At 50.8% G+C, this 11,547-nt stretch overlaps 1 protein-coding gene across 1 annotated transcript; it reads right to left on the reverse strand.

The window, feature by feature from the left end:
• Positions 1-1,082: 1,082 nt before the first annotated feature.
• Positions 1,083-10,818, reverse strand: NAGK (N-acetylglucosamine kinase). Its single transcript, XM_012646502.1, has 10 exons — positions 10,483-10,818; positions 8,218-8,302; positions 7,965-8,063; positions 6,989-7,130; positions 6,041-6,151; positions 5,226-5,338; positions 3,663-3,750; positions 2,618-2,715; positions 2,036-2,114; positions 1,083-1,405 (listed from the first exon to the last, which is right to left on the reverse strand). Exons 1-10 carry the CDS (start codon positions 10,509-10,511, stop codon positions 1,215-1,217), a joined length of 1,035 nt encoding a protein of 344 aa, XP_012501956.1. The 5' UTR covers positions 10,512-10,818; the 3' UTR covers positions 1,083-1,214.
• Positions 10,819-11,547: the final 729 nt, after the last annotated feature.

Genomic DNA, 11,547 nt, shown 5'->3' on the forward strand with positions numbered 1-11,547 from the left:
CTAACAGGCTACAGACCAGTACCAGTCTGCAGCCCAGGGGTTGGGGACCACAGACTTAGAGGGCCTAATCAGAACTCAAAAGCTGTAGGGTAGAACTCCCTCAAGTGCAGATGCTGGACCTCTGCAGCAGAAATTACTCAAGCCATTAGAAATCAAAATTCCCCATCCCATCCTTAACCTACTACGTAAGACACCTTAGAGTGGGAGAAGGGAGAAAACGGAAGTCTGATTTTAAAACAAACTCTAGAATAACCATTGCATGTAAGTTTGAGAACTGATGTCCAGGTCATGATCCATCCACGCCTTCTAATGGTCTATACTCTGAACACCTTTAGATGCAACCACTGTGGATCAAGATTCTGTCTCCAGTCTTCCCCAAGCAGCACAGACAGAAGAATAAGAAGCTTTACGCTTATCTTCACTGATCAAACCACAGTATCCAGAGGACAGGAATCCTGTTTGCTCTTCATGGATGTTCCTCATTCCCAAGGCCATACGAGTACAGTGTCATGCTATAAGCAGAGTCAGGCTAAGTGGTAGCCAGGAACAGACAGGCCACCTAGTTAAGCTGCGCCTAGTTGGCCTTCTTGGATGTCAACAATCATCATAACCTCTCAAGAACTCATTCATACAAAAAACTGCAAAGTGTGCTGCCTACCTGCAATTACCAAATCCAGTAAGGTAAAAATTTTCTCAGACTAGAATTGGACCCTGTTCCCTAAATCCTACTGAGTCTCAGGAGAGGACACAGGCCTAAGGTTACTCCAGGTGATATTTTGCATGGAGAGCACTTAGTTCCACTAACTGTGGTTGGGCAGGAATCATTACCACTTGACAGAAAACTAAAGTCACAGGTTAACTGGCAGCCACACAATGTATATGTGTGGTAATGTGGAGGGAGGGGTAGCACACACAAATTGTCTTCCCAGGTGCATGGTGACTGCATACAGACCGCAGGCCAAGCACCTGGGGCTGCGCTCTAAACCTTGGACAAAAACTATTCCTTAGGCCTCCAGGATACCTGTTGGCAGGTGCACTGAGGATGAACACAGCAAGTGTGTTTGATAACACAATCCAATTGAGGAGTGGGTAAAGTGCATTTATTTTCTTCTATATGTGTTTTTTTCATTAAAGGAAAAAGGAAGAAAAAGACTCCTCCCTTTCAGCACCCAATGTCCACTGGGCTTGGAGTGGGTGGAGCCAGGGCCAGCCCCCTAGGAGAAGGTGTAAGAGTAGAAGGCAATGGCGTTGACGCTGTAGTCCATGGGGAGGAGGTGCCCGATGTGCCTGGCCCCTAGGCTGGCCCCACCCAGGGCAGAGGAGTGCCTCAGCTTCAGCAGGGTGAAGCTGGAGAAGAAGTTCTGAGCCTGGATCTCTCTGCCCTGGGTCAGTGCCAAAAGAAAACCTGGAGGGAAGAACACAGGACAGAGATGAGAGAAGATCAACAACCAGGGAGGAGGAGGGGACAAGGATGCCCAGGCCCTGAAGCACTCCTGTAGAGGTGCTGGAGGTGCCCACACGCCAAGTCCCCAGCACACAGGGTGCACCAGAGCACATGGCCCCACTAACAGCTACAGGTACTGGAGCAGCAGCCCCTGAGGGGCCTGCCCTCCTCTCAGTTCCAGAGCACCCGATGCCAAGAACTCAGAATAGCAATGGGGGTCCTTGAGCTCTATTTCTGATGTCTGATGGAAACCATACAACTCACTGAGGTAAGGCTGCCAGGGCTAAGAAGTCATGTTTCTTTCCTTCTGGCTAGGATTATACTGACTTGGGATGTCACCACAGGTTTTAACATGCTAGTAAGTGCTGTGATTTTAAGTTAGATTTGTCGTTAATGAACTTTTTAAAAGTGGCTATTATTCAATAAATCATTTGGAATATAACATCTTTGCAAGAGGTCAAGGAAACTGGACAGGACATAATAAAACAGTTCAAAGGCAGACTGAGGTTAGGGGCCTTAGTTAGCCAGAAGCATCAGTGGCCTGTCCAGGCCTCAGGGCCCAGGTCCTGTCCTTCCCCGCCCCAGACTCACCTTCCTTCAGTAGCTCCCAGCTCTTCCACACAGAGCCCACACACAGGATGGGGAGGCCAATCTCCCCTTGGAACAAGACCTGGGCGGAGAGCAGAAAACGGATGCTGGGGGCTGACCAAGCCTTGCCAGTGCTGAGGGGATAGTTTTTCAGACCAACCCACCCCATCCCAGTTACTCTCCCTCCAGCCAAGGACCAGAAGAAGGCAGACTCAAGGAAAGAAAAAAAAGGAGGGGAAAAAGAAACTCATAAAGGCAAGGGAGAAAAGAAGGAAAAAGAGTTAAGCAACAACAGAAAGGAAGGAAAGAAGGGAGGAAAACAGAGAAACATGACTAAAGGGGACAGCACATGCACATCAAATCAATTTACTACAGACAAATGCAGATTACGGGCCAGTCACAGAGGGAGGCACTCGACCAAAGAACTTGCTTGTTATAGACATTCTGTAGAATTTTTCTCATACTCTAAGTTCATTTAAAATAGTATCCAACTTACACAGGGTTTGAGGGGCAGTCCCGTCCCTCATGAGAAAGGACGAAACCTGGCCCATCAGCTCCCCACCTTCATTTCCCACCTCAACTCACCGGGTCAATCTCAGGCAACACTGCTACCACGTGTCTGCCCAGCATCTCCCCAGCCTTCCTGAAGATATAGCGGGAAAGGGGGTCTCCCTGCTGAGCACCTGGGGTAGGGAGGAGGGAAGAAGGGAACTGCTGAGTACTTAGGGAGCTGCCACTCCTGGGTTATCCCTTCTCTCTGTTGCAAGGCAGCAATTACGGAAGCACCTAAGCTAGCACAGGTCTAAGCACGGATGCCCACCTTCTGACATGTGGGTAAGCAAGCCTCCACTGCCGCCTCTCCACCCTTCCCCCCTTGGAGGGTGCTCGGAGGGTGCCTTGTGCAAAGGTAGCTCACTCAAGCACTGGCAAGGGCAGCACCCCTAGAAGAGCATGCTGGCACCTGGTCTGCACTCCAGCTTGCACCAAGTGTCCCTATAAGTCTCTCAGCTCTGGGGACCCAGGACCCTGGCTGAGCAGCTGGCTGGTACTCCTGTCAGTGTCCCCCACTCGCCTCCAGCAGTGTGCTGCTGCTTAGCCCCTTCCTGGCTCTGTTCTCGAGGGGCCTCTGTCCAACAAGATCTAAGAGAGCCCTAGAAAGCCCTGAGGCCTCAGGAATCCAAATTAAGGGAGTATGGACCCCACAGTGGAGAAAGAGCAACATGTAGCACACAAGCCCTATGTTCAGCTTCTCCTGACACCCAACAAAATACACCTAATCTCTATAATCCCCTAATTCTCTGAGTATAATTAGCTAAAAAAAAAAAAAAAAAAAATCACAGATTTGTCCAAAGGACAACTGCTTCACAAATTTCTCAGAAATAGGCACTGCCTGCATGCACAGCCATGATGGTTGTCAAGGAGGGAAATACAGGTAATACAGAATCATTGTCATCACAACCCACATACCCTTCTGCCTCCACTCCAAGGCCTGCCACCACCAAGGCCAGTAGTGGTAGAGAACGGAGGTCACTTGGTGAGAGGGAAATTGGTATCCAGTCCCCATCTGGACCCCACTTCACCCCCCAATTGGGGAACAAAGCCAGATGAAACCCTGCCCCACCTCCAGTACCTTCTGCAATTTTCCGGCAAAACCCAGCAAACCTGCATTTATCAAAGTCTCTATACAGGTGGGTGAGTATTCCTAGCCGATCTGGCACCTAAGAGAGAGAGAAAGGACATAAGATGGTCAGCAGAAGCAAAAGAAAAGAAAATCCCCCACCTGCCCACCCAAGCTGGCCTTCCTAATGTCTCTATCACTTAAAAAGCTAGAATAGTTTTTTTCAGTCTTTTTAGCTCCAGAAAGTACAGGATTTGACATTTCTCATTTGAGAAAAGTTCTTTGTTTTCCACAACATGTACATTGCTTCTTCCAGATTAGTTAGAAGGCAGCACAGAATACAGATTTGTGTTCACCAAAGCATATTATGTAGTTCCTTGAGGTGCCCTTGAAAAGACTTCTTTGGTCAAGGGAATCTAAGGAATACTGCATTCGGTAACTCTCTCTTGGAGAGTCACAATGCACATTACCAAATTAAAGGTTCTGAGAAGTCCCGCCACCAAGAAATTGACTTGTTTCTCCCAAACTTATCTGAACACAGAGGGTCCTTCTTCCACCCCAACAAACTTACATGCCCTTAACACCTCTAAGGTTCTGAAGAACCAGTGATTCCCCACAATACATTTTAGTAAATGGAATGAGGGCACCTAAAATTTGAGCTCCTATAGCAATATACTAAGCACTTTATATACTATCTTATTTGATCTTTGTAACAACTTTGTAAGAATGATTAAATGACAGAAGAGGGAGCAGTAGACATAACAGCAGAATTTAGAACCAATTGGCTGAGTCAGGCTAGCTTAACTCCACTTCCTACAGCAACTGCTATAAAGTGATTTCTCTTCCTGGTCCCCCTGCCCCTACTCCTCAACTTGAATCAGACCAAAGTTCCTCTTTAATCACCAATCCCTCAGCACTGAGAGTACAGGTCCTACTTGCCAGCATCTCTGATCACTTTCCTTGGCCCCAGCCCCAAAGACTAACTGGCCCTCACACAGAAAGACATCTATCAAATAAATGTATCTGCCTTTCCTCTCCCTTCCACCTCCTCTCCCACCTTTTACCTCTGGTTCTGCTAAAGGCAGCTGTTTCCTAACCCACTACAAATGAGCACAGCACACACAAGGAGTCAATCCCCAGTGCTGAGTTAGGAGGCTGCACATCCCCCAGAACTCTCCCCGCCCATCTCTTAATGGGCTCTCCTGACCCATACAAGCCAGAAGTAGCTCACCATCCAAGGCACTTGTTCTGTCTCTGCCCCCGGCTGCACCCTGCCCTTTTCATTCTAGACTAGAATGCCATCTGCTTTCACCTCCCAGCAGGTACTAGCTGCCCAAGAATGAAGTCTGGCTACCCATCTGTCCCCAGACCACCCCTTCTCCCGTCACCTTCCTGGAACGTACTCCCCGCATCATTCTGAATCCTGTCCTATGACTTCTACACCCCACAGCTCTGACCCACAACTCACCCTGATTACCCTTTGGTCCACCCAGTCCCTCCCCTGCATCGACTTCTGCTCCGAGTCTCCCACTGCCTACCTAAGGTGTGCGTGTTTACTGCGGGCAGGGAGCGTACCTGGAAATAATTGAACATGGCCTGCTTAACATAGCCAATATCATGAGGAGCCGCCTCTAGGTTGTCGATGGAGTCAAAGACTATTTTCACTGCTTGGTGTGCAATCCAGTAGGCTGCAGAGAGCAAAGAGGGCTAAGAAGATGGGAGCAATCTCCCTGAGCTCACCAGGAAGGCAACTCAGACTTGGGTGAGTGATCTGCTAGAGTTTTACAGCAAATTAGGTTTCCTGATTCCCAGCCTGGGGGGCCTCTAATCAAACGGTATCTGACTGACCAACATAAGGGAAAGCTGGAGGGAGAAGACAGAATAGGTGAGGCTGTAACACCAGCTCCCACCCAAAGATAAGACAAGGTCAGTCAGTTGTCACAAATACCACTGGAGTCACTGCCATGAGCTTGACCCCAAGGCCCCCTACGAAAACGTACACATGCTGCCTATAAAGAAGTGGTGGTGGGAGGAGCTTTGGCAGCCCTTTCCCACTAGCAGGCCAGAATGGCATCTCCTGGCATCTATGGCCTTAACCCTCATAGTTTCAACTCCTAAGGACTCCAAAAGTCAACACAGGTAGGCCACTGCGCTGAGGCACGAATCTGAACCTCGGGTGCAAGTCACTGCTGAAGTGCAAGGGCAACAGGAGGTCCAGCGTTTGCATCTCTATTATCCCCCAGACATCATCCTGCACTTGTAATGGTCAGGTTCAGGAGCTGTCCCCAGAAAGCCCCATTCAGCAGGCCAAGGGCAGGGAGAGGAAAACGGGGAGCTAAAGGAAGGGGAGGTCTAGGACCCTGAGCCAGGCCCAGTCAGTGTGAGCTCACCTGAGCCCTCGTCTCCCATCATATGGCCCCAGCCACCGCAGCCACTCTCAGAGCCATCAGGGTTGATTAGCCTGCAGTTGGAGCCTGTCCCGGAGATGAGCACGATCCCACCTGGGGAAAGGGCATGGGAGGCTCAGTGTGGCGAAGGCCTTGCACAGAGCAACAACTGCCGACTGTGGAAAGACAGGACAGAAACCAGCCCCAGGCAAAGGGATCACCACCCAGTCTTACACAGGAGAAAACTGAGCCCAGCTAGTTTTCTGACTGAGGGCAAGGGCCTGGGTCTCAGAGAAACTCCAATCATATAGAGCCCTTCTCTGGAGGACAAAGAGGAACATGAGTCTGCACCTCCTTGAGGGAACAAGCTCTTTGCCTAGCCAATCTTCAAGTGACTACCTGCTTTATTGAGAATCTGCTATGTGCCAAGGACTGTGCTGACCCTGTTCTCATAGTGATACTCATTCAATACCTTAAACTACCTTACGAATACAATTACCCCATATAATAGATAAGGAAATTGAAACTCAGAGAGTTCCTTAACTTCTCCAAGATGGTACAGATGGCAAAATAGGAGATGGGATTCAAATGCCAATCCTGTAACGCCAACACTCTTTACACTATCACAGAGATCCCCCCACACTCTCCTCCATACTCACAGCTCCTCTCTGCCTGCCTGCATCACCACACAGACCCCAGGGGCTCCCTCCTCTGCAGTGGAGTCTTATGTGTGACTCCACTCCTAGCTTCCCATCAAGACAGCTTTCTTGCCGGCCCTCCTTCTGTCCGGTCCTTGCTCTGGCAGGGACTTAAGCTAATGAAAGGAGAGTCAAGGGCAATATAACAGAGGCTGCCTTCCAGATATTTGCAAGACAAGTTTTGCCAGCTACATCCAAGGGGCTTTCCCAAGAAAACCAGTTCTCAATCTCATCCCTCCCTCCACCTCCTCACCATCCGGCGTAGCTGTGGCGATGGAGCCGGCGGCGTCAGTGGTGATTAGGTAGCTTTCACTCAGGTAGGGAAATCGGTCCCTCAGCGTCTCCATCAGGATCCTCACCGCGTCCTCCTGATCCCCACCGCTCAGGGATAGGCCCTAGTCCACGCGGGAGGTGAGCCAGTGCACACAGCCCTGGACCCAGCTCTTCTCAGCCCCTCCCCTCCTGCTGCCTGACTTCTGCTCTCCACATCTGGCCATGCCCTGCTCATCTAGCCTCAGTCCTCCTGCCTCCCACATAAGGACCCCTCAGAAGGCTGTGGCTGCAAGAACTTGGACTGGGGATGGACAGTTAAGAAGGGATTCAGCAATGCCAGGTTTCGGACTTGGGAGGACAGTAGTGCTCTTAACAGAAGACCAGGCAGAAGAGCAAGGTGAGGGGAGATGGAGAGAGAAGCTTGGTTTAGAGTACTCAGGGTTTGGCTATGCCTGCAGAACATCTCATGGTATATCCAGGGAGTAGCTGGAGCTACAGCAACTTGGAAGAAAGATCTGAATTGAGAATAACAATAGCTAACATTTAATGAGTGCATATGGCTCAGGCTCTATACTAACCATTTGGGGATATGCCATGTCATTTTACTTTCCCAACAACTCTGAAGTAGCTACTGCTATCTACATTTTCCAAATGAGTAACCGAGGCTCAGAGAAGGTAAGTAACCTACTTAGGGTCACACAGATGTTGAATGACAAAGCTGGGATTCAAACCAGGGTCTCAGTGGCTCTCCAAAGCCCTGTGCTCTTCCAACACATTTGTGGCTTATAGGTTACAACTGAAGCCACAAGAATGGGTGAGATTATGAAAGTTTTGATACCAAGGACTAAGCCTTGGAGGTCTTTTCCTCTACAGTCGTCAAACTCATCTAGTCCAAACTTGCTACCTATCTCTAGTCTTGCTGATGGCTTAATTCCCAGATTCTACTCCAGACTCACCAAGCTTCGTAGAGGTACCAGAGGATCCACCCCTGCTTTCCGTTTGGCCCTGTTCACCATCTCATTGATCCGCTCCACACACTTGTCTGTCCCGATCAGCTGGCCCCAACCAAGGGAAGGAGGAGTTACAAAGGCTTGCAGGACCTGTGTTGCCCCTACCAACTTTTCTGTGCGCCCCAGCCACCACCTGAATAGGAGTTACAGAGAATAAAATCAGAACCAAGCCCTCTGGTCCCCTCAGTGTGGCTTTTACCCAGTGATTTGTGCTCAGTCCATCTGCTTCTGCCAGGATCTGCCCATCCTCCGAGAGTAAAAGGACCTTGGACCGTGTGCCTCCCCTATAGAACACAAGAGAGCACTCAGTCCTGCTGAGAAAAACCTGCAGACAGAGCGAAGCTTGTGCCATCCTTGTCGCAGGCAGAGCCCAGTATGACACGGAGGAGACAGCTTCAGCAAACCCAATCACCACTCCCAAACCCACCTCTGTAGTTCAGTGTTTGCTGTGCTCTTTAACTGAAACACAGTTCTCGTTCATCTTCCCTTGGGGATGTCCTACTTATCGTGCAAGACCCTCCTTATACATCACCTAGTCCTTGAAACCTTCTGTGATGTGTGGCCTACCCCCACAAATTAGTTAAGGCTCCATTAGTTAAGCCTTCACAGAGCCTCCAAAGCTATTAAAGACTCCCCTACAGTAAAAGTGTGTTCAGTTGTTTTTTGTGTGCCTCTCCCTAGGCTGTGAGCTCCACTTGCTCAAGCTCTGAATCATTTACCTATCCTCAGAACCAGCACAGGGCCTGGCACGGGCAACACTCAGTAAACCACTGCTAAAGAGAATGGTATATCTCTCTGCTTCTCTCACAGTAACCAACGGCTGCCTTTCAAGATCCAGCTCCAGCTGCCAAGGCCTTCAAGATACCCTTGTGAGAAAGGCTGACCCATGGCAGGGAGATACATAGTTAAGCAACAAAACTCTCAAAAGGTAGTTAGCGGGGGAGATGGTAGTTTAGGAGGAGATTTGGGGTGGTGAGATATGTGTTTATTTACTGATCAGTACTTTGGGGAATGGCAGAAGAGGATACTGAAGACCTGCTGGTCAAAGTCAAAGACGACATGAAGTTTCAAGGGGTAGTTAATGCATGAGATGGCAGATTTAACATCGAAAAAAATAGCTTGACAAACTGGAAGGAATGGGTCACATCTTACAGATGACTATAACGAGGAATGCAAACTCCTATACTTAGTTTATTTTTTTAAAGTGCTACAGATGCATGACCAGGGAGATAAATATTTTTTTTTTTTTTTTTGAGACAGAGTCTCGCTTTGCTGCCTGGGATAGAGTGAGTGCCGTGGTGTCAGCCTAGCTCACAGCAACCTCAAACTCCTGGGCTCAAGCGATCCTCCTGCCTCAGCCTCCCAAGTAGCTGGGATTACAGGCGAGAGCCACCATGCCCGGCTAATTTTTTGTTTCTATTTTTAGTTGACTGGCTAATTTTTTTTTTCTATTTTTAGTAGAGACAGGGTCTCCCTCTTGCCCAGGCTGGTCTCAAAGTGATCCTCCCGCCTAGGTCTCCCAGAATGGTAGGATTACAGGCATGAGCCACCAAGCCCCAGCCAGGAGATAAATCTTAAAATGCATGTGAAAAGACTTTGGGGTCTGTGAGTCAGCAATGAGATGTGCCTGCCAGAGAAGTGAATCCAATCTCAGATTCGAAAGTAGTGTCCTGGCTGAGGGGACAGCACCCTATATTATGCCCTGATTTGACACACCCAGGTTCACAAAACCTTGTCACCGGCAGGGACTTGGAGATCATCTTGTTCATCCTCATCTTCACTTTACGCATGTGGTAAGTGAAGCCCAGAGAAGGCAAATGTCTTGCCCACAGTCATATCCAGAGATAGAGCTATTACAAAAAGTTCAGTAGACAAGCTTCTGAGCAGGAAAAATACAAGAACAGAGGGTTCAATCTGGTGTGAGGGGCATGGAGTGCCGACAGGAATGGAGGAGTTTCAGGCATCAGGACAAGCTAGTATTCTGGCTGCCAGCTGCACTAGCTCCCAGACACCCCCCGGGCAAAGATCTTTGTCCCGGCTTCTTCCGCTCACTCCCACTCCCCACTCCCCAACCCTGCAACTTCACACCTGACACCTGTTCTGTGAAACTCTCTCCCGGGTCAGGAATGAGGGAAAAGAACTGCTTGTCCAACAGAAAACTGCGCAGTGGGTCGTTCCCGGGAGAAAGGGGCGTGGTTCCGCCGGGAAACACAAAGGACCCCCCCTGGGGTGTGGCTGTAGCACGCTCCGAGTCCCTGCAAGCATACAGCCCGCGCACAGGGCTCCCCTTCGCGTGCACACACCTCTCCTCTGCAAGGCCTCGAAGCCCCAAATCCCAAAGTGTCAGGACCCTGAAGCGCGAGACCACCAGCCTGCCGGCCTGGCCACGCTCTTCCACCCTGCCCTCGGCCCGGGATGCTCCAGGCCGCCCCTCCCCAAGTGCCCTCCGCGGGGCCGCACTCACCCCTCTACACCCCCGTAGAGCGCGGCCATGCTGCTGCCACTTGCTCGCCGGTCCCGCCGTTTGCTTCCCTCCCCGAAGCCGCTTCCCTCCCTCCCGCCTGCTCGGCACCGCCCCACGTCACATGACCGCTCGCGCAGTCCAGCTGACTCCCAGTGCGCGTGCGCGGGGCGCCGCGTTTGAGCCGCACTCGGCCGAGGATAGCCAGGGCCTGGCGTCGCCTTTGGGCTGGGTGAGTGCGGTTCACACCGGCTTCTGCGGAACCCGCTCGGCCCCTCCCGTCCTCCTGGAGCCGCCAGAGATGGATATCTGATCCCAAGCGGAGGAACCAGAAAGGGATGTCACGGTTGGACCCTCTGGACACGTCACTGCCCTGCCAGCCCGTCAGCTGCCGGAAGTTGCTGGCAGCTCCGCGTGGTGCATGCGCACTCCTGTGGGCCGCGTAGATGTGATGCACACGTGATAACGCTCGCCCGGACCCATGGAGACGTGGGGTTGCGGAGCTGCGCGCGCATTCGTGGGTACCCCGTCAGCCTCTTCCAGAAATTACTGTAATGTCCAGGGAAACACATACTTGCGATGGTGAAAATCCCACGGGCACATGCAGACACCCGCGCAGATTGTTACATTGCGCCGGTGTGAGTATTCGGAACCGGGAGAAGCTAGAAGTCGGTTGGAAAAGGATACAAGCCTCCATCCAGACTGTCCTGGCAGCCCTGAGAAGGGAGTGTTCAGCTATTACTCCCCACCCAGTTGAGTTCTTTGTGGAGGATATTTGCGGGGACATAGAATAGCCGGCAAGCTAGGAGATAAAGTTTTCCGAGTTTTTAATTGCTTTCCAGCCACTACCCGGCACCCCTTCCTTGCAGTGCATCGGGAAAGGGAATGAGCGTCCGAAAGGGGAAAATACTGGCCAGGTGTGGAGACAAGCTGTGGTTCCTGCGAGGCTCCTGCAGGCAGTTCGGCAAAGCCCGTCAGCTGCCCTTTGGCTTCTCTTCGGGAACATCAGCTAGCCTCTCCCCTGTCTAATTCTCAACCCCCCTTGACTGCCAGCCATCTTGTAAAGAA

The sequence above is a fragment of the Propithecus coquereli genome, unplaced genomic scaffold (assembly GCF_000956105.1).
Source record: "Propithecus coquereli isolate 6110/MARCELLA unplaced genomic scaffold, Pcoq_1.0 Scaffold243, whole genome shotgun sequence".
Lineage (NCBI taxonomy): Eukaryota > Metazoa > Chordata > Mammalia > Primates > Indriidae > Propithecus > Propithecus coquereli.